The 24,027-nt window shown below is 33.5% G+C and overlaps 2 protein-coding genes across 2 annotated transcripts; one reads left to right on the forward strand and one right to left on the reverse strand.

Moving 5' to 3' along the window:
- The first annotated feature begins 2,281 nt into the window (after positions 1-2,281).
- On the forward strand, positions 2,282-12,386 carry LOC132554753 (inactive hydroxysteroid dehydrogenase-like protein 1). Its single transcript, XM_060219062.1, has 9 exons — positions 2,282-2,492; positions 3,777-3,899; positions 4,202-4,312; positions 6,148-6,206; positions 6,534-6,578; positions 7,238-7,272; positions 8,600-8,681; positions 9,098-9,325; positions 10,114-12,386. Exons 1-9 carry the CDS (start codon positions 2,282-2,284, stop codon positions 10,261-10,263), a joined length of 1,044 nt encoding a protein of 347 aa, XP_060075045.1. The 3' UTR covers positions 10,264-12,386.
- A 1,160-nt stretch (positions 12,387-13,546) lies between these two features.
- On the reverse strand, positions 13,547-23,874 carry LOC132554761 (very-long-chain 3-oxoacyl-CoA reductase-like). The gene is made up of 10 exons (XM_060219070.1): positions 23,599-23,874; positions 22,228-22,274; positions 21,221-21,296; positions 20,669-20,779; positions 20,084-20,148; positions 19,813-19,857; positions 18,872-18,988; positions 18,089-18,154; positions 16,856-17,005; positions 13,547-16,480 (listed from the first exon to the last, which is right to left on the reverse strand). Exons 1-10 carry the CDS (start codon positions 23,783-23,785, stop codon positions 16,367-16,369), a joined length of 978 nt encoding a protein of 325 aa, XP_060075053.1. The 5' UTR covers positions 23,786-23,874; the 3' UTR covers positions 13,547-16,366.
- Between the last annotated feature and the right edge of the window lie 153 nt (positions 23,875-24,027).

The following is a 24,027-nucleotide window of genomic DNA, read 5'->3' on the forward strand; positions in this document are numbered from 1 at the left end:
GTTATAATACACAGAATATATAATATTTCCTCGCATGGGAATTTATTCCTGAAAAAATAGGCTTACCACTGAGTGCTCACAGAATCAACACACAGAATGGCCCAAATTGATACGTTATATGATACCATGTGTCGAAATTCAAAGTGGTTCAAACATAACACAATAAATTGTATACATGTATGTGATCAGCCTTAGACAGCAGGGTAGGGTTGAAAAATAACATCACCTACAAAACACACTTTTCAAATAATGACGTGGAAAAAAAATTAACACATAACAAGTAAATATGATTTGAAATGTATGCAATACAGTTCCCAAAAAAAAAAAAATATTACTGTGATCAAAATTCTAGCCAATCTTATTGGCCTATGAATATACCTCGTGATAACAAGGAGACTTGCTTAGAATTAACACATCGTCTCTTAATGATATTTCTGTTACATATTGTTACATCGACGTATGTAACCTTAGGTGCTGCACGGATAGGACGAAGAAAGTCAGCTCAGTATACTGTACACCACCTGTTGCTTTTAACAACAACTTATATATTGGATAATCACATGTATTAAGTTGTACATCTACAAAGGTGTATTGCCCTTCGTTGCTATGATTGATAAAACAGCAAATTCTGAATCATTTCTCAAGAAGTGCACGTACAAATATAGCTTCTCTAGTAAGTCATTTCTGTCGGGACCCTTTGCCGACCAAAAAGTGATGATGATGATGATGATGATGATGATGATGATGATGATGATGATGATGATGATGATGATGATGATGACGGCGACGACGACGACGACGACGATGATGACGCCGACGATGATGATGATGATGATGATGATGATGATGATGATGATGATGATGATGATGATGATGACGACGACGATGATGATGACGACGACGACGACGATGATGATGATGATGATGATGATGATGATGATGATGATGATGAATCTCCGATGTCAGATATACACGTATACATAGATATGGGGAGAGGCTATTATATATGTCATCAACACATCAGTTAATTAGGATTTATTAGAATATATTAGGAAGATTACTGGACACAGACTGAAAGCCTCTATCTCCATAGATTACTGGACACAGACTGAAAGCCTCTATCTCCATAGATTACTGGACACAGACTGAAAGCCTCTATCTCCATAGATTACTGGACACAGACTGAAAGCCTCTATCTCCATAGATTACTGGACACAGACTGAAAGCCTCTATCTCCATAGATTACTGGACACAGACAGAAAGCCTCTATCTCCATAGATTACTGGACACAGACTGAAAGCCTCTATCTCCATAGATTATTGGACACAGACTGAAAGCCTCTATATCCATATCAATATATATATATATATATATATATATATATATATATATATATATATATATACAATGAGTAAATTTACATCCTCAGGTACAATAGCTATATAGAGTCCAAAAATAAGAATCGTGCAAACATTGAAATTAAATATTTAAAAAAAATTACAGTGTTCATCAAGCAATATTTCGAAGTGGTAAACATTATCTGCATCGATGATATGTTGCGGTAAATGATTCCATGTATCTTCTATTCTATGACCAGGGACATATTATACGTCCCTGCTATGACTAACGAAATTCTTTTTATATATCCTTGTTACAGCGGGTTTTTTAAAAATATTTTCTGAATGACCCCTTGATTTGACGTGTCCATCTCAAAAAAAAAAAGTTTTCTGTCACTTTATAATCATAAACATGTTTAACTATTTTAAAAACATTTATGGTATCTCCTCTGATTCTGCGATGTTGAAGTGTTTGGAGCTTTAATCCTCAAGCGTTCTTCGTATGATAAGTTCTTTAAATGAGAGTCTAACTCTATATTGTAATCTTCCGAGTTAAGTATCAGTTGAAACTGTAAGCCTATAGCTTCAGTGGACGTAAAACCCGTTAAATAAAATAAATATACATGTAGCTATTGTACATTGTTGTATAGAATTTGATCGAACTTTCTGAACACTTGCATCGCTTCATCCTGTTTCTGTGCATTCTTATGAGTCCTGTCAAATCTAAATACCACTTGACTTAGATGTAGATGATTTATGTTCATTTAAATAGGAGACCTGCAAATAATCGATTTTATTTTCCAGCGTACCGTATCAATGTACATGCATCTTTAAGAGATTTTTATTCATTTCGGAGCATTTTGACTTTTATATAACATTCCATATCAACCGCTCTCCTGCTATTTCTTACCTATGCATCCGAGAACCTCGAAGGCAAAAGGAAAATGGCGGCAGTTGACAGTTTCGAATATCTCTTTCGAGAAATATCCTCGGTTTGTCGGTCAACTAGGGATGCTCTTGCTTTAATCGGTGCCTTGTACGCCTCACGGAAAACATTACAGTTAATGTCATGTGTATTAAAGGCGGGACACGACCACTTCCTTAGTAAATTGTCGAGATGGAGTGATCTGAAGAAGCGTTTTGGTCAATGGGCAGGTATGGTGTGTTTAACGGTACGATATTACGTTAGCATCGATTTTATGTTGAATACGAAACATAAAGTGCTGTTCGCTGCATAAATACTTTTCAGTCATGTAATTGATCAAACAATTCAACCGATACTCTGATAGGTCATGCTCAGGATTGGGCTCTGGTGTAGGACATGAAACTGCCTAACAAGAAAGACGGAAGAAAATGCTTGCATTGAATGTTCAATGTAAAATATTTGAGGAAGAATTGACATTTCTCGTCACACTATTGCCAGAGAAGACTTTAAGGGTATATTTAAGGTGTTTTCCTCTCAGTAATCCCTCACTTGTTCATTGGCAGTGTTCAGCACCAAGAAGAGATGAAGGACCTACAATGTACAATATATGTATGTTCTGAGCACCATCATATTGGGAGATCGATCCTAATGATTGTTGCAACAGGAGTTCATATAGTTTCGACATCACTCACTGTTTATCTTGTAACAGTTTTTATTTCTTGGCAAAGTCTAAAGAAGGGATAAGAATTTTTGTTGCAGTGTTCAGTGTCATGCCAAAGGTATGATTGCTTGTTTGGATTTGTTCGAGATATTTTGCATCGTATGAAGGTATATAGTTGAAGCGACTGATCATGAGGGTTGTACCTGTAGGCCTTTCAAATAGATGACATGGCCAGCATAGAACTGCCTTCATTGTAAGAAAAAAGAAGGCATTCTACTAGTGCTAATTGCATTCTTAGTAAAATGGTATGTGTCAAGTTGGTAAGTCATTGTGCAACAGGGCATAACACAACTATACATTATATAGTAGTAGACTATACTTGATCCAACTCATATCCAGATGTGTTTGACACTATCATAGTTATATTGTAGATTACACTTGCTATTGATGGCAAACAAATGTGTGTTATCCTGGCAGTAAGGCCATGACTTGTTTTAGTTATACATTTACATACCATTCCAGTATATAATGATAACTTGGATTTCTTCAATACAACTTGATCAAAGCAACATCACTGTCTTAATCCAGCTCATATGTTGTTATCTATGGTTATCGCTACAGGCCATTTGGATATTTCTGAACTCCCAGGGGAGCATATAAGGCCTAGTACACAACATGTCCAGCCTTAAAGTTTATTCATCTTGAATGAAACAGACTAAAGTAACTTGTTCAAGGATACAACATGGCTCTCATGCTTTAAGTCAAACTAAAGTGTCTTTCCATTCATCAACTCAGCATCTTACTACTGGACCTCTTATACCATCATGAGTAATCTCCCTTTCTGTTGTGGTAGTGGTGACAGGAAGCAGTGAGGGAATAGGACGAGCATATGCAAGAGAATTAGCCAGCCGTGGCCTTAACATTGTCCTGATCAGCAAAAAAGAAAATCGTCTTTACAGGACAGCCAAGGATATAGGTATTGTCAAGATTGTAACATATATATATACCTGTGGATGTAATAGATGTATGTTGCTGATTTGTTTTGGCAGTAAAGTGAAGTTCTATAAATTTCTATTGATGTCACTATTGACCATTTAATGCAAAATGTAGTAATAAAAAACATATGTACATCAGGGAGACAATTCAGTATAATTTTAATTGTGTTGTCCCTTTCAACTTACTTGTATAGTTGTGTGTTGTACTTTTACAAATTCCTGTATCAGACAGATTCGACCAGACAGTACTGTTCATGTTGCATTCTACTTTTCTTTTTTACAGAGGAAAAATATGGTGTAAAAACCTGTAGTATAGGCATCAACTTTAATGAAGGACGAGAAATTTACCACGAAATCTGGGAAGAAATCAAAGATAAAGAAATAGGAATTCTAGGTTTGTTACACTTGTACAGCTTGTTGTTGTCATTTATCATGTGATGTTGAATTAACATCATGTATATCTGAAATATTCAAATGAACTTCATTTCAAGTTAATATGAAAATAAATCTCCCAAGATAACTTCTTCTCATTAACATATAACCAATACGTTGAATGTTCATGATGTAAATTGTTACATGTATAAGTGAAAAGCATTGAACACCAGGTAAGCAATGTAGGCCCATGGGGCCTCTTGTAGTTATTACTAAGTTTTGATTAGCCAATGGTTCCCATTGTTTCATTGTGAGATAGTAATCTCAGGTCTTCACAATGAAAAAATATGTCATCACCAAAGAAAGAGATATAGAATGAAAATATCACCAAATAAAATTTAAATACGCTATCTTGTAATCAGATAAAATCAGAGTTTGTATCAGTCTTAAACAATGCTATTTCTCAAGAATATTTGCAAAAGTTTCTATGTGACATGATAAACAGAATTTCACATTCATTTCCATTTTATGTGAAATCTATAAAGCTCCTCATGAATTCTTCACTTTACCTTGCCAAAACCTTAGTAATCTCGTACGAATGGAAACTAAAGAAACCTTGTTTATCACATGGTTAAGGTTTCTGGTTTTTTCCCCAATCTCTCTTACACCAGTCCATTACTTTATTTTCAGTAAATATGTTAGATTTCAGATACATGTAATGAATCCTTGATACAGGTAAAAAAAATGTTAGATATCATAAACATAGTTATGTAATTATGAGAATAACAAATTGATATGATTATTCTGTGACAGTCCACACATGGAATTTATCATACTGCTAAACAACATGTCTTTGATCATTGTTACTTATATACGAGAACAACTTCCAATAAGTATTTCATTTGTTATTTTATTCTCAACATAACATAAATCCGCAACATGAAAATATCAATATTCCCTAAGAACAAAAGTGTCCATGCAATCCAATTGAGGGACACTTTAAAGTTTCATTTTATATAAACAATATCACATAAATTTGTGATCAATCATTTCATAAGATTTTTCTTCATAATGAAACAAGGAATTACTGATATAACTCTATATATTTCAATTACTACTAAAGTTGGACTTAATGAAACTTCCAAGTTTAGCCTGTTTTATTTGTCCATATATTTGACCAGATTGACATTGATCTGGATGTATGAATACATCCTTTACAGTTTCTGTTAGGGGAGAGAACCCTTACAAATATTTGATACTAAACTTTAAATCAAAGTATTAAAATCTGCTCCAGATTTGCAGAATATAACAAAAAGAAATGATATATATAATTATTAAAAATGTAAAAATTCAAGATGAATTGCAAAGAATTTGTCTCAAGGGCAAGTCAAATCATCACCCCATGAAGTCGATAAAAGCAAGATACAATGCTTAAATGTACTTAATTTGGTGCAAACATTATTAGTTTTGTCAAAAAGACACGATGATAGCTTAGTACATCTATGATGATTGATACAGAAACAGCATGCAGGAACTTTGATTTAGTGCAATAAGTTTATCGCTAAAATGTTTACCTTTTCAGTACATTATTCTGGCTTTCCTGAGATTTAAAAATTTGTTGACCTCAATATTTGGTTAATTTATATATAAAATGTAAATATAAGCATTGGATTGTGAGAGGGATATGATTATATATCTGTCTACCAAATTGTAATCTTATTGTCTGTATGGTACCATTTTGAAACAGTATTTTGCTCAAATATCTTCTTATGTATGTTAACATATTGACAGTTATATATAGATAATTGCACCTCATGCTGTACTTAAATGAAAATGTGATTTTACTTTTGTTTACAGTCAATAATGTTGGAGTGACGTATGATTACCCACAGCCATTTCTGGAGGTTCCAACAGAGGTATTGAAAAACTTTATTATTACATCAACATTCAAATACGGCATAAAAATTAATATGATATAATACTTAGTGTAATAGAATGATAAGAATAATTATGATATTATTAGTTTCAAAATGGCTGATTTTCTGTAGATAGTACAGTACAAAGGTGTAAATCCTGGTCAGTTCATGGCATATGATAACATACTGGTCAAGTCTGAGAATTCCCAAACTCTGTCAACAGTGAAAACAGCTGCTGAAACCAAATCCAATGTTGTGAAGTTAGACACAAAACCAGATTTGATTGACAAATTCTCATATTTTAAAATGACATTTTTGATATTTTAGATGTTGTGGCAGTTAATCAATGTGAATGTAGCAACAGCAACTATGGTAAGTATTGTATTAGTTTTTGGCCCACTTTAATTTATAAATCTATATATTTGATAACTTTTATTGGTGCATTCATTACTGTGTTTAAACACTGAAAGTTAAAAAGACACATGGTAGTTTGTTAGATTGGAAAAATCCTGAGGTACTGAATGTCAAGCAGCCACTTAGTAGAGAATGGTAAATAGTGGGTGTACTGGGGCAGTGAAGGTCACACAAAATCACTCATTAGAGAAGGGGTAGACAAAAGGTGTACTTGGCACTGAAGATCACAAAAGGTCATTCAATATAGAATGGGTAGGTGGAGGGTGTGCTGAGGTATAAGAAATACATTTGTAGGAATTTAGCTAAGGTAGAGACTACATATAACTGTGACCTTGCAATGTGTAAGTAAACATTTGTAGATAAAATGTACAAAACAAAGTTAGAATCTGAGCATTACATGTAGATAATTTTGTTTCTGATTCAAAATTTATGTCCTCTTTTAATGCTGGTGCTACCAAAACTGTATCCTCAGTCATAAAACATGCAAGTCTACTTGAAAGCATAATATGATTGAGAATTAATTCTCAGACAGATTTAATAGTCCGTTGTTTCCAGCTGGTATACAAGGATCATAAAGCTTTTTTACTTCTGACAGTTATCTTTGTATTTTATTACAGATGACCCATATGATTTTGCCACAGATGGTTCAAAGGTAAATTTCTAAAGTGGAATTAAAAAACGCAGTCAAAAGGATTAAGAGAGCTACATCCTGCTATATGCAGTATGAATACATACACCAATGACCGATGTTCAGTAGAAGTGACAATGTAGCTAGTATATGTTTTATTTTTAACTGTTTCTGTGGTTAAAATTAAACCACAAAAAACAAGATACACTATTTCTTGAAAGTAAGATTAATGAATGAAATGAATGAATGAAAGTCAATTTCATAACTGATTTTGTAATATTTTCTTCAGGTTGGTAACGTAAACAGAATAGAAATTCTTATAACAGAACCAGTAGAAGATTGGTCATTTGTCTGATGTTAAGGTGACTGTTTAGTCACGGAAACATCACACTCTAATATTCTGCTGGTTGTGTTAAAAGAACTTCTGTTCTGTTCATGACTTATGTGAAATAGAAATTCTCCTTACTTCAAGTTTTTTTTATAAAACCTCAAAAATTTAAATAGTTACTTAATTATTATAAAAACACAGCTTTTTAACCAACAAACCATAGTTACATAATGATAAATGTAGCAATTTTTTCTGGTGATTTTTTCTGTGAGTAGGACTTTGTCTGTTGAAAAGACCTGGTGATTTTGTCTGTCAGCGGAACCTGGTGATATTGTCTAATTGTAGGTAGAACCTTTGTTCAAATGTTACTTTTGTATACCTGTAAGACCTTGGGATTTTGTCTTACTGTCAGTAAGACCTTAGGATTTTGTCTTACTCTCAGTAAGACCTTCGGATTTTGTCTAACTGTCAGTAAGACCTTGTAATTTTGTCTTACTCTCAGTAAGACCTTGGGATTTTGTTTTAATGTCAGTAAGACCTTGGGTTTATGTCATACTCTCAGTAAGACCTTTGGATTTTGTCTTACTGTCAGTAAGACCTTGTGATTTTGTCTTACTCTCAGTAAGACCTTGGGATTTTGTTTTACTGTCAGTAAGACCTTGGGATTATGTCGTACTCTCAGTAAGACCTTGGAATTCCGTCTTACTCTCAGTAAGACCTTGTAATTTTGTCTTACTCTCAGTAAGACCTTGGAATTCTGTCTTACTCTCAGTACGACCTTTGGATTTTGTCTTGCTCTCAGTAAGACCTTGGGATTTTGTCTGTCCTTTGACCTGGTGATCATATGATATTGTCTAACTGTAGGTAGGACCTATCCATAAAACTTTTGTCTATCAGTAAAACCTGGTTTGATTCCTATACCACTATCTAAAATTCTTGAGTAATTAGTTTTTAAAAAAAAAATGCTAAGGTAATGATTTTTCATACTTGTGTATGTCATATTTATATGAAATCTTGTTTCAGATGTAAAGGTGCTGTGGTGATGGTATCAGCTGGCTCCTGTGATAAAATTACTCCATTGACAACTGTATATTCTGCTACCAAGGTACTTAGGCTGTAATAAATAATTCCATAGACAAAAGTCAAATCCAGCTGCTGCTGAGGTAATCAGGCTCTGATCAAAGTTTCTTCAATGACAAACAATTCATTTGCTGCCAAGGTAACTTGGCAAGACACACCTTCAATAGGTGAATTTACACAATAATTAACTGATTTTGCCACGATTTCTTAGGAAATAATTAGGTGAGAAACGAAGTCTGAAGGAGCAAATTTTTATATAGTATCATTCACAGTGCTATGAACCTTTGTAAATAACAACCTGAAAGATTAGAATTGATGACTAGAAATCCTTTACTACAGAGTTGTGAAGGTTTGATAAAGCTAATAATAGTGACTATTATGATATTAGTTGAAGGCTACACAGAATCAGGATTCTATCATTGTGATTTTTCTGTGCCACAGAGTTTCCTGGACTACTTTGCCCGGGCTATACACTATGAGTATAAGGACCATGGGATCATCGTCCAGTCATTGATGCCTTTCTACGTCGCCACCAGGATGACACGGTTTAGTGAAACCCTGTCTCGACCCAGCGTCATGATCCCATCAGCTACTGATTATGCTCGTCATGCTATTGCCACGCTAGGATACACAAGTCGCACAACTGGATACTTACCTCATACAATACAGGTAATATAGTGACACAAGTCGCACAACTGGATACTTACCTCATACAATACAGGTAATAGAGTGACACAAGTCACATGACTATATACTGGCCCCATACATTACAGGTAATAGAGTGACCTCAGTCACATGACTGGATATTGACCCCATACATTACAGGTAATATAGTGACACAAGTCACATGATTGGTAATGACCCCATACATTACAGGTAATAGAGTGAACCCAGTCACATGACTGGATACTGGCCCCATACATTACAGGTGATATAGTAACACAAGTCACATGACTGGATACTGACCCCATACATTACAGGTGAGATAGTGACCCCAGTCACATGACTGGATACTGTCCCCATATATTACAGGTAAGATAGTGACACCAATCACACTGGCTATCAATGACATTTGTTTTTTTCCATTTGTGTAATGTATTTCAAAGCTAGTATCAGTATGCTGGTCTGTAATATCTCAGTCAGTAGAACATCGGCCTGTGTAACCTTAGCTGAAGGTCAGAGGTGACAATTTGTGTATCTCATGAAAACAGAATAAATCTGTGATGTCATCATTTTTTCCTTTGGAAAGACACTCCATCCTTAATGCTCTGGATGGCATGCAATGGGTCTCCTGTATGTTGTTCACTGAGATAAGGAACCGCTTCTTCAAGGAGTCTCCACCTCAAAATGGCCTTGGTTGTTCAGAACAAACAATAACAGTACTATTCAGCATGTATGTAGTGTGTTTCTGGACTGGTATCAGTACATGTATGTGTAATTAATGTGATGTGTTTCAGAGCTGGATCATCCACTGTATTCCAGACAGTCTGTGGATGTGGGGTGCCACCAGACTTAACTATGCTTTCAAACGACAAACTGATGAACGCATCAAACGTCGTTCTCTACGACTAATGCACAGTGACCAGTCTCAGGAATCTGACTCCTGACAAAGCATCAATGTTATTTAGGACAAGCATTTTTTTCTAAAGATTTAAGATGAAAGTACAAACATGTTGTGTAAGATCTGTAGTACTTGGACAATCTTAAAGTGCTGATGATTTAGATATGAGATAGTTGCTTTTGCAGCACTGATTTTTCAAATTATTCATCATATTAAAGGTTTATTTAGGTCTAGTAACAAAACTTTCCTTGATGAAACCAATCTGTAGGCTTCAAAACACAATAAAATATCTTATATATTTAACTTTTCTTACAAACTTAACTGTATAAAGAAATCTTTGTACTGCACACAAAAACAACTTCAATTAGTGATGCCGTGTTAGTTTTGAGTGATGATTTAATGTAATTGGGACTTCAGCAAATTTTCTGTTGTCTTTTATACATAATATTTATGTGTGCTTCCCTTGTATTCTTGCTATTTTCCATTACTGCCAAACAATGTAAACTTCTACTAACTATCATCCATCAGTTATATAATGCTTTTAGACATATCCATTTAATCTAATGTGGTAACATCTCATCCATTGTACAATCAAACTAAATTATGCATATATTTTACATTTTATCAGAATCTCCAAAGTGATAATTTTGCATGAAACATCCATGGCCATTATTATACCGAGATGGCTAATTCTGTGGTCAGTCCGAGGTCAAACTGGCTTAAAATTGAGCCAAGTTTTCAGACACAGACCAATAAAATCACTTTCTTATTAGAAGGAAAGGTCCTAAAGTGATCACATTTATCAAACTGAATTTAGTTACTCAAGACCTGATTTCTCACTTATATAAATATAAATTCAGAATATAATTATTTTGTTACTTAGTCAGTTCTAAGTTGGAGATAATTCAAGTTACAAAAATAAATCACCATTATCTCATAGTTGCATGGTTCAAGTAATCACATTGACTAATTTCAATCAACTGTAATTACTTATTTTCCTTGTGATAGGGTTTGAATGGTACGATAAATGCTGACGTGTTTTATATATATATATATATAGATCATGTCAACCAACTTATCTTCATTATCAAAATATGATAATTCAATATAAAGTAATACTTTTGTAAATAATGTAATTATATAATTAACCAACATTCCTCCTGCAGAACATAAATGTTTCAACAGCTAATGGCATAGTTTCATTGCAAGATAACATTTTTATCTTATTTATGACCGCTTAGCAAGTTTGTTGTGTTAGTTAAGCCGTAATTTATTTTTTTTTGTGTACTTATCGTTAACAACTCAAAGCTTGTTGACCAGAAGCGGGTCAGTCTAAATGAGATATCAGTAGTTTCATTATAAGATATCTCCATGGGCCATTACTGTACCTGGTGTGACTGTGGTGATATTAACAATACATTTATACCTGTCATGTTTTTAAAACAATTTCATTTAAATTTATGTATATTTTATTTGATTTACTTTTTATTACACCAGGTCTTTCAATCTTCATTTTTAGCCATCTTGTTTTCTGCTCATCTAGAGTCTAAAGTGTCACATGGTTTTGTTTTCGTATTCAACACATCTAAAACATTTAGTCTGGGTGCATGTAATGTACCCATATCATCTTTTAAAGTGAAATATGAAAAATTGTTCTGAGTTTTAGTACCTCATTATTGATTGAAATATTTCTGTGTGATGACTGAATGGTTGTGATGATGAATGAAACAAAATGTACATGTACTGAATATGTTTGTTCGTCCTTGCTAACTTTCTCTATTTAAGAGAGAGTGTTCAAGTTTTGGTCCAAATTTTAGACATAAATGATCTGGTCATCTTCTTAATTAATAATTTCAAAAATCCAATTAGTCTAAATGAACGAATTATATTTGTGTGTTTAATACATTAGTTTGTCAAAACCAGATATAAAATTAATATTTCTGAGGCTTATAACGTTTTATAGTTTCAATCTCCCCATAGGACTAACAAATAGCTAACAAACACCAGATTTTTGATCGTCCTTATCAGACAAGTCGATGACAGAACTGTTGTTTTCAGCTAAACATGCTTCCCCAGAGTCAACAACACTAAATTAACATTGTCAGATTTATGTATCAAATGTATTAAAGTAGAGGCTTGAACATTGATGAATAAACTTTTCAATTGATATTGATGTTTATATTTTTTGTTATCATACAAATAGTATTTATGTAAAGAGGTGTTGTGAGCATATGCCTTGGTGTACTGTCAACATGATTTTTTTTTCTAAATATTTTTTCTGCATAACCAAGGGACCATCGGTCATATTTTGTCCCCGACATTCGAAGGAATGGGGGTATCTCCTTCACCAGTTTTCAAGTTCAGATGTGTTAAAATCTGTAAACCATTTGACTAAAGAGATCAAAGATCGATTTCAGATCAAGATATCAAAGGATACAAAATCTTCTATATGACCATGTTAATTTTCTTCAATCTTCCATGTAGACCCTCTGAATGTTTCCAGTAAGGCCAATAACAGAGCTGAAGGTGTGGCAACTAATTTTGTATGTTTACACTTCTTGTTTTAAGTGTAGTAAATAATGTTAACCTTAATTAAGAGGTCCGGGGTCTTGATATTTGTCTTTGCTAGACTAATTAGGATCTTGACTCCCTTTGAAAGCTGCTAGAACATCATGAGCTCAAATCTGTAGAGGATTTCATTATCTATCATCTTACAGCCTTGGTGTTGATACTGGCCACACACTGAAGGGTTCAGCAATCAGCCCAGGATGTCAGTATAACGTGTAGATAACATGACGAGGACTTAAACATACAGGAAAAGACATTTCCTTCAATAATACACTCACACTTCTAAAACAAATCAAGATTTGACCTTGATTGTCACCTTCTGTCCAATCCTCTAAAATGACTGAAGCTATTATAATAGATATACATGGAGAGTACAAAAATATTAGCAGTATTTTTGTGAGGATGATGGAGAGTCAAATATGCAAGCCAATAAGCCTATGGCTGATCATAAGCCCCACGATCATCACACAAAAGAAACAAGGATGTATCATTGTACACTTCCCTACACAGAATTGGTGTGTTTATTGTTCTCTTGGCTTGCAGGATTAATACATTATTCAATCACTAAGGCATCAATTAACCATCACAAATTAACTGTTGATGAAACAAAACAGTTTCAATCCAATTCCAAAGACGTTTTGAGTGACTGTCACATCAACTTTCACTAGTAAGGGTTCATCATGCATTTGCAGAAAGTAAAACAGGAAAAATGTAGTTAAACAATTTTCTTTTAATTTAATCTTAATTCTTTACATGGATTTCAACTTCTTGCTTTGAAGATAATTAATTAACCTGTTAATTGCTTGTTACAATTTGTAATCAATTCTAATATTTCCAAATATTTCTGAATATTAATATTGTTAGTTTTGCATATCAATATTACATTTCAACTGATAGTGTAAACAAAACAGGACAACAGGTAATTTCATCGTCAAATGATCCCTTGTAAACTCGCTAAAGGTCATGTTATTGTAACTTTAGAAAAATAATTGACAAATTCCGAAGTAAATGTGCTACCAAATACAGCAACCACTCGTTGTGTAACCTCTATATATAAAACAAAAGCTGTACAAATCAAAGCAAGGCATTCTTTCACACTTGATTTATTTCCATAAGCCGATTTGTTATCCTATAGAACACCATTACAAATTTCATTACCTTGATACACGTACAAATGTATATCACAACAAACATACATTAATAAAGAACATGTTAATTTTATAATCAATTATCTCCAATTTGTTTCAGGAATTGCAGGTCAGGATAAATCTACCCTGATGGGAATGTGTTATACATCAGTCGTACTCTGTTTATACCGTGTAACCCTCTAAAGTAACACAGGATTAACCACAACATCTCAATCACCATTTATATTACTTAAACACAATAACACAATCAACAAGAAGGGAAATATTCTCCACAATTTGATGAAATGACCATTCAATGATGTATCTGACTGTAAGTAAAAAATGTACATATTTCACAAATATTACAACAAGGCTTGACATTATTAATTAGATTAATAGGTAACAACACTTTAAAGCATAATTCATAATTTGTTCAGTTGTGTCATGATGTTTGATATGCATTCAATCATTCCTCAGACAGACATTTCAGGCATTCAAAGATCTATAGCCCTAGTGGCAGTTAAGTCTTCAAAACAGCATGTGTAGATAAAAGGATGAGGTCACAACAATTACAAATTAGAAAGAATAATGGAATTTATTTATCATTTTTGTGTTCAGATTTTGAAATTACTAATGATACAAGAATCAATACCTACATGTAACCATTATGATGGTGAAGAAATATTCTGGATTTTGGCTCATTCATATAAACCCTAGTTTATATATGGTTTGTTAACCAGGTGTATTTCAAACATAAATCTGCTTTAACACCGAAATTCCCCCTCAGATTGAATTTTGATTTAGAGAATAAAAAATATTACCAGCCCAACAAATTTACATTTCATATTATCTTGTTTTAAAGACATTACTTTAAAACTACATAAAGTATACTGTCAAAGTGGTAATGTGGGAAAAACTTACAAATCAATGCCAATTATAACCTAGTACTGACAGCATATACAACTGTTGGCTATGTCTGGTTGGAATGTGAAAATACATAGACATTGTTACAGTCTGTTAGGAAACTATACAAAGTAAACATGAAGAGATTTCTGATATCAGTAATACCTAGTAATGAAAAGGCAGATGCTAATAAATTTGAAATTATCTAGCTGTACCCAAACATTTCAACTGATTGTCAATATAATGCTGATGAAGCAAGAGGTCCCACCCCTTCCAACTCAGGTAGCGGAGACCCTGCGTTTATACAAAATTTGTTCTCCAAGGATGCTTCTGACCTAATTGTGTAAAAATGACCAGAAGTGATTTGTAAAAAAAGTTGACTGATGGGCGTGGACGACGCAAGTTCATTGGTTCTTCAGACCAAGTGAGCTAAACACAAGTTGACTGGAATTCTTCAAATTCTTCACAAGATCCTGAGACTTTGTTATCCTGAACAGTGCTTTTTTTATTCTAATCTATGTATTATACAAATTATCATATAAAAGAGAAAATGTGATATAAACACAAATACTTTCTAATATTTCCACAAATTTTTTCAAAACTTGCACAATATTGCATACCCTTTTTGACATGGATAATTTGTAATCTGATTAAGCATTAGGAAGTATTAGTCTGTTCCAACTACCTACAACTCTGTTAATACATAACATTTCTCCACAACATCAATACTGTTCATAATTTTGTAGACTTGAACAATGTCTGCTTGCTTCCTTCTATATTACAGTACTGGTATACTGCCCATTTCTGATATACATTCAGTCAGAGTCTGTACTATGTATGAGGAATGACATCTGTACTGGTTGATTTCCAGTTTTTGATTGACGTTCAGTCTGAGTCTGTACTGTATCAATTACAAATTAATATTTTTATTTCTGCACATCCATTGATTGATAACAAGTCATTTATGATTCATGTCGGAGATTTAAGTCAAAGTATGACTAGTCCTAATTAAAATTTTAAGATTACTGAAGAAAAATTTACAACAGTTTCTGACAGGAAAAATTTACATGTAATACAGTGCAATTAGTTAGTTGACAACAATATTTAGAGACTGCAGTCTACTTCAGAGGCTCGTCAGTGTAAATGTAAATACTGTTACTTAGATCCCTTTCAATCACTTCTGGTATCTAAATCCAGATTTGTGATCTCGTGAGCAGGTTTAACGAGGACAAATTCACGTTGAGTACATAACACTAGGCCTCAATGATTCCAAAACACTGGACAAATAAGAGCAAATAAATGAATGTGTTAATAAGTTGCAGTGCTAGTAAAAAATACTGATTAATAAATAACTAGTTTTTGAACACCAATTACAAAGAACCCAGCAAGTACTGGTCATGGTCCCATGTGAGATATAAAAAAATTACTATAATAATTGATTACATTGTTTCATGCACAAAATGTAAATGATTACAAAAATAAAATATGAAAAAATTCAAGTGTTGCTTAATTAGTTACATAACAATATTGAAGCCTCTTTGCTTTCTTTCTCTATTCTTTCTTTTGCTGAGCAATCTTCTTAAAGGCTTGGACTCTGGCGGTGTTCAAGATCTTGAAGGACATCAATGAAGTAAACCATAATGGTAAGGCATTGGTGATATAGCCCTGTCAACAAACCAACATACAATAGTTCTGACACATATATGATTGTGTTGGGGAGTTCTGTTACTCAAATGATCTAATTTACATGTGTAAGATATTAATTGTTCTAGAAAAGACACTTATTTTAAGAGTAGAATGTTTCTACAACTGGATTCACTGAATGCTGTAAAATCGTGCATCTTTGTGGGCCTTTATTTTTGTGTTAAATAAGAAGAAATGACTTCCACAAAATGATATATCATATTATTTTTTCATGTCATCATGACACAAATAATGGCCATACTGAGTCGCTAAATGCTAGAATTTACAAGAGAGATATCAAATCCAGTAGCAATTCTGATATTCTGATTGGTGTCTTTTACAGATAAACAAGATTACCAGTAGATTATGGCTCCAGAAACCATTGGTACGGTTTGTCACACCGATGAGACTCAGGGCTGATCTAACAAAGGTGTCTGGGTTAGGAACCATCAAACTAGCCTTTCTTATCTTACTCATCTTGGTTGTCACAAAGTTTGGCATCACCGACTGGAAAAAAACATAACAAGAACTGTAAATATGAGAATATTTGAAAACACCTGTCAAGACCTCTATACAAAACTCCAACATGTAAAAGTAAAAAACAATAACTGTTGAAAACTAGAACTTGAAATGCTCAAAAACATGGCAAAAATTTTTAAAATAATAATCATTTGTTCAATTTGGCTTAATAGTGTAACTACATCATATAATATATAATAGTATCTATTTAAAAAATCAGCATTCTAAATCCATTATCAACTACATGACAACACACTAAGGAGAGATACATGCAAAAACTAAACACTGGAAAAATGACCTATTCCCAAATAAACACCAAAAATTAGCCTTTGGTAAAACAAAGAAAAACCTGTATCACACATTTTATGGTACTGGTCAATAAAGGTGTTAACCAAATTTCAAGTCTATTGGATGCTCTGAAAATAGCTATTTCTAAAAAAAACACTTGCTTCACAATAGTGTAATATAAAGTTAAATCTTTATATGGATGTCCCATTCACAGTCCATGTATATATATTATAGTGACACAGGGTGTAACTCCCGAGACGGCAAAACTAAACCAATTTTTTGTTCAATGATGATTTTTGATATTCTAGGGTCTGCAGATCTTAGTAACACAAGCATTGCCTTGAAGAGAAATGTTTTATCTTTCCACGTATGGTTTTATTTCAAGTTTATTATGTGACAGGTTCATAACAGGCAAGATGTGCAAAAGAAAAAAATTTTTCAAGAGTCATGAAAGTTCGTTAAAAAATACTGTCTAATTTGCAAGGCTAGCAGTACTCTAAATGAATTTTCATTGGCTAGAATGTACATACATTCAGCCAATTACAATACAACACTCGATTCATGTGTTGCATCAGCACTGAGTCATGATAATGGGCTAATGAAATGTATTGAAAGTAGGCTATTAATTTAATTTGAAAGTATGAGTATTTATAAAAAAGTGAATTAAATACATCTTAAAAAAATCGAAGTTGAATGCACTTCCAGCATCAATTTCAATCTCTAGACTATTGAAGAGAGTGGCAAGACTTATAGACAGCAGACAGCATATACAATGTATATTACCTGGACAATGATGCCTTTGGAACCATATTCCTTATCCATACACACGGAGAAGTAGTCCACGTATGCCTAAAAATGTAATCAATGGATAATATATTCATACGCCTGCGTATACCTAGAAAAGTAGTCCATGTACGCCTAAAAATGTTATCAATGGATAATATATTCATACGCCTGAGTACACCTAGAAAAGTAGTCCATGTACGCCTAAAAATGTTATCAATGGATAATATATTCATACGCCTGAGTACACATAGAAAAGTAGTCCACATAAGCATGAAAGTGTTATCATTAGACAATAAATTGATCCTGTGAATTCACACGCTGAGGTAATCAAATTATACCAGAAAGTGTTATCATAACACTATTATTTACTTTACTAGCTTCATGTGATCAAATAACTTTTAAAAATTGAGGTTTTTGTTTCTGAAAATGTAAAAGACTTCATTAAATATGGTTCACCTACTATAGGTTTGATATGTTTATTAAATAAATCACATCAAATAAAACAATCAAACATCAGAGGAAAACAGTCCCTTTAGAAATTTCCGTACGACATAAGTGATTATATCAGGCTTAATACAAGGAGTGATATGGCCATAACACCATACACAATACTACATCTAGATTTTAAAAGGAACATATTGGTAAAATTTTATTAGAGACATGTTCTTCAGAATCTATGACCCCTCTGTATATCCATAAGATAAGGACAAGATCCTGATTGTTGATGCACATTGACTTCCTACATGATTGGATTTTGTAAAACAGATTAATTATAAATACCTTAGCAGCAGCATACACTCCCAAGAGGGGCGTGGGTTTCATCCCAGAAGCAGACGACAAATTGACAATAACTCCCTTCTTCTTAGTCACCATCTGTGGCATCACAATACTTGTCATCTATTAAAAAGAAATTCTGTGTTAAGTTCAATTAATACCACAACAATTATAAAAGTACATTCTTCTGTAGATATTTTCTGTTCTTTAATCCTGTTCTGAGATAATAAAACTCTATTTCTCAAGAGGACCTGAAGATTTTCATATCTATATCAATCTAACTCTCAAAAATTTGTTAGCTGTCAATACCTTCAGTCTTCATTAAATGTGTGTTAATTGATAATAAAACTCACTTGTAATATCATTATTCTATGTGTTGAAAGTTTGTCACAAAGTTTTTAACGGGATGTTGACTGAATGAACCATCAAGGTGATGGACTGTATTGTAACACTACCAAAAGATCTTTATCCTTTTAATTTCAACTCTTGAATACCTTTTGGAATATGAAATTTCCCCAGATAAGAGATAACATCTTTCCTCTTTATTCCACTGTCATATTGTCTATTCACTGAGGAATAATGTATCAACTATCTAAATTTCCTTGTTTCAAATTATCCGTTCTATACATCAGAAATAATGCTAACAAAATAAAAAATAACATGTGATTGGCCTGACTAAAAGTAGATGAAAGTTTGGATTTGGATCTAATTCGAAAGGCTGCTGTTAATTTCTAAGACAACTAAATGTATCTAGTTTATGCAACCTAGTAACTAGTCAGAAATATCATAAATTTACAGTTTGTATTGTGTATTGGTCATTATAGCATGCTCTCATGAATAGGATTAAGGGTTTGTTGTTTCTGGAGTTTTATGTTACTGGCTGTTGTTGATCTAGGTTTTATATGTTGATGATTTCTGAAATTTCACAAACAAATCATTTTACTTACCATTGTCACTGAGGTGATATTAACGTTAATTAAGTCAACAAATTTCTGAAATATAAAATTGGAAAAACAAATAAGTCAATTAGTCAGGATACAATATAGACTAAAATTATCAATGATCCAAAGAACTAACGAGAAACAAAGTGAAATCCTAAAGTCAGGTTACTTTACAGCTGGGTCCTATAGGTACAGTTGGATTGTACCTGTGTTTATGGTATCTCGTTGTTTGTAATTAGTGAATACTTTAATGACTTCTGTAAAGATAACATTTTACCTTGTCTCTGTCTGGGACCTCATGCAGAAATGCTGGGAAGTCATAGCCTAGCCCCACATTGTTAACTGGAATAAAATATATCAGAGATAGCAGAGTGGCACAAGTTTTGTCCAGTATTACCAAATAGTGTCTTCACATATTAGTAATGTGTCTGGTTTCAGGGCTCTCACACCCCATTTTGGGACTGGGGCCCGAGGCCACTAGAATTGGGAAAAATAATGGTGTTTTCCTTAGAATTTGGAAAACTTGGGGTCTAAATTGGGAAAAAAGATACTATTTTGCATTGGGAATGGGGCCGAATATCGGCCCCAAATCTGGCAGATCGAGAGCCCTGGGTTTCCACATTTTTTTTAATAAAATAGGAATACTTAACAGACAGATAAAATTCAACACATTACCAAACATAATAGGTATAATACTTACATATGTAAGATTGTATATTGAAAGCTGTAAACTCACGTTTCACATTGAAATATAACCATAGAAATACAAATTCACAATAAAAATGTTCACACTGGACTGACAACCATGTTAACATTATTAATTAAATGTTCAGTCCTTAACAAAAGAGAAATTGTAACTTACTCAGAACTCCTATGTCAAGTCCCTCTAAAGATTTACTTATATCAGGGTAGATCGCAGCTCCCTGGGAAAAGTCTGCTACTATGATCTTTGTCTTCACATGAAACCTGGATTCTAAACGAAATTTTAAAAAATTGATAAACAAATGAAAAAAGCATCAAAGATTTAAGGCAAATACTAGTACTTATGTGCCCTTCCTCTGGATAAATGACAGTTATGTGAAGCTTTCAATAATATTGGTCTGGTAGACACTGTAAAAGGGACATAACTCAATTTACACTAAAATGGTTCTGATCAAACACATTACATATTTATTACTGTCACTCACTCATTCAGAAATGCTTCTCTATTATGGTGTAAATGAAATCCTTTACAACAAACTTACAACATTTTATTCTGATATATCAGTGACAAATAATAATATTTTACTTACCTAGGTATTATATATCACATATTTATATTAAATCATATTATATTTATATTATATCATATTATATTTATATTATATAATAATATTATTTGTCCTTTTAGATTCACATTTGAGAAATAACTTACCGATGTCATTAGCTAAGGCTTGTAGCTTTGATTCAGTACGACTGATTAAAACAAGATCCATCCCTTTCTTAGCTATCTACAAAGATATAAATAATACACATTTGTTTACACAGCTCAAAAAAGACATCAAAAAAACTTATAACCTTAACATTATATTAAATGGAATTCTCAGGACATTTTGAAATCGCTAGCACCTTGATACTGTAAAACATTCATACAAGGATCCTAGAGGAATCTTGGCACCCACCATCAATGGATCTTAATTTTGTCCTTAAAAAATTATATCTTTTCCTTTTTCTACTCTAATTTTACTCTTAATTAAAGGAAATTAAAAAAAATCTTCTTCAGAAAAATTGATGATAATCTTTAACCACCCTTTTGTTTCTCTGATCATTGCAATCCCAAATTAAATATCACAACTAGGGGCTAAGGGGAACCTATATTTTTTTTTAGTCATTTTTTCCCTATGATCTGTTTCCAAATGTACAATGTAAAACAATGGAGTAAAGCAAACCACATATCAAACCAGAGAATGATATTTTCAGTGCTTCTCCAGCGATGAGAAGAATTGTTTAAGGATGGATACAAATGAGGGACAAAGGACAATTTAGTTAATTAGCTCACCTTCGGATGACAATGGGCTGACAAAAAAACACCTCTCAAAATTCCACATTTCAATAAAAGTTTGAGTAAGAAATATAATGAAAAATAAAGAAGATGTACCTGAGCAGATCACTTAAGTCATTAAATTAACTATTCCTTACTGGTCAAGCATCAACCATCAACCAGTTAGTAAACGAAAAAGATTTCTTTTTTGATGGACACACTGAGTGCTACAAGTCAACATGATACATCAGTACTAGGATTTTATAAATTTTTCCATAGGCAAGAAATCCAATATCAGTATGTTTAGTTACATTTTATATCCTTAAAACAGGATAATACACATAAATGTCATATACATGTATTTCGTATGTTATCAGTCTCGTGAGTCTGTCTTGACTTACCTGCTCTGTGTATGACTTCCCTATACCATCTGTGCAGCCAGTTACAACTAAAACAACAATATCATGTTAAACAAAAAATTTGTTGCATACAGATTGAATACAATAATTCAAATTCATTTTAAATTTTAAAGAAATCTAAGGGTTTCAACATAAAGTAACTTGCTTTGTTACATTTCAATCTACAGACAAGTGAGGTTCATTAAATGACTCCATTCAGTTACTGTCATGGATCATGATCAATTGATTAGTGTATCAGTTGAGTGGGAGTGTACAGAACACATTTATCTTCCATGACTCTTTCCTATTACACAAGAAACCTTTTAGTAGTGACTCAAAATGCATATATTCTTGAACAGATCTTTTCTTTCCTTTTCTTTGGCAGGGACAAATAAAATAAATCATATATCCCTGGTTTTGGTCATCTTTCGGGAGACATGGCACAAAGACATTGTGTTAGTTTTGGTAGCTTGATAGAAAGCATCAAAGTGGATCATAGTGACTAACGGAATCCCTTAGAGCAGTGTGATCGGCCCTATACTAATATACATAAATGACTCTTCAGATGTAGTTGAGAATGTTGTCAGATTATTTCTGATGACACAACTGTTCTCAGAAGCCAGCAACAACGACAATAAACAAAGGATGCAATCTGACATCAACAAGCACTTCTCTTTAACTAGATTGGTTGATCCACAAACTAGCAAGCCCACTAAAGGTCTCGAGTTTGAATCCTATTGGAGGCATTAAAATAAATAACTTCTATTACATTGGCACCCATGTAGGGACTCAGTAATGATACTTAGCATTTATTTCACAAACATCGCTGTATCCCCTAGAAACTTGAGGATGAGTTATTTCCTGGAGGTGGAGTATATATGTACATAACCATGGTAAATTACTCCAATGATATACCACTCAGCTAGAGAGAACTTCTCCTAAGCTTCATCAGCTGAGCATCTGACTAATTAATAAGAGGCTCCTGGTTCAAATCCTAGCACAGGCATTGAAATAAATATCGACCTATGTTACAATTACAGTTGTACATATGTCCCTATAATATACTCTCGGTCCCGATCGGCAGCCAAGCTTATCGCTATAATCTGTGCCGGCAGAGTGAAACGAAAGGCAAGTAACTCTGCGATATCAGACTTGATGAGGAAAAAGTCGAGCCCTGTTCCACGGGAAGTGTTGCCACTTGAGATTAAATAGTTCCCCTTACAAATAAACTGCAGCTCTGAGCGGAAATCCGTAACGGATTACCAGCCATGAGCTCTGAAACGCTTCCTTGTAAATTTTGCATTAGGGTAGAAATGTCTATAAAGTACTTTGTACTTCGTGTAATTTCTTCATATGCACAACTTGTTGTCTTACCGGCCCACGCCCCCATCTTCTTCAAGTCAACGCCAAGTCCAAGTGGTCTTGCAAAAACAAAACATTTCAGTCCAGATAAAATAGAACATGCTAACTTAAACGCAACGTATGACACTGCTACGGCTCCAGCTGCAGCATACCACTCCATATTCTTTCCAAGCACACTTTGTACCCAGGAGGACGCCATGTTTGTTTGTTTGCCAGGTGACCGCAATATTCGCGTCAGTGGTACGTTTAGATCAAACGGAGTGCGTTAGGCCAAATTACAGAGCGTGTGCTCGTAGCTGCACTGTACATGTATCATCGTTCAAGTCAAGTCTGCACCGGCCGCTCTCTCAGCTAGAGTCAATCCCATTAATATCAGGAACTCGTATCATCAGGACGGTTATGAAAGCCCGTGTATAACATCCGAGCTTTTACAGTGCATCA

Source organism: Ylistrum balloti, unplaced genomic scaffold (genome assembly GCF_031769215.1).
Source record: "Ylistrum balloti isolate Yb309-2 unplaced genomic scaffold, AGI_CSIRO_Ybal_v1 Utg370442, whole genome shotgun sequence".
NCBI lineage: Eukaryota > Metazoa > Mollusca > Bivalvia > Pectinida > Pectinidae > Ylistrum > Ylistrum balloti.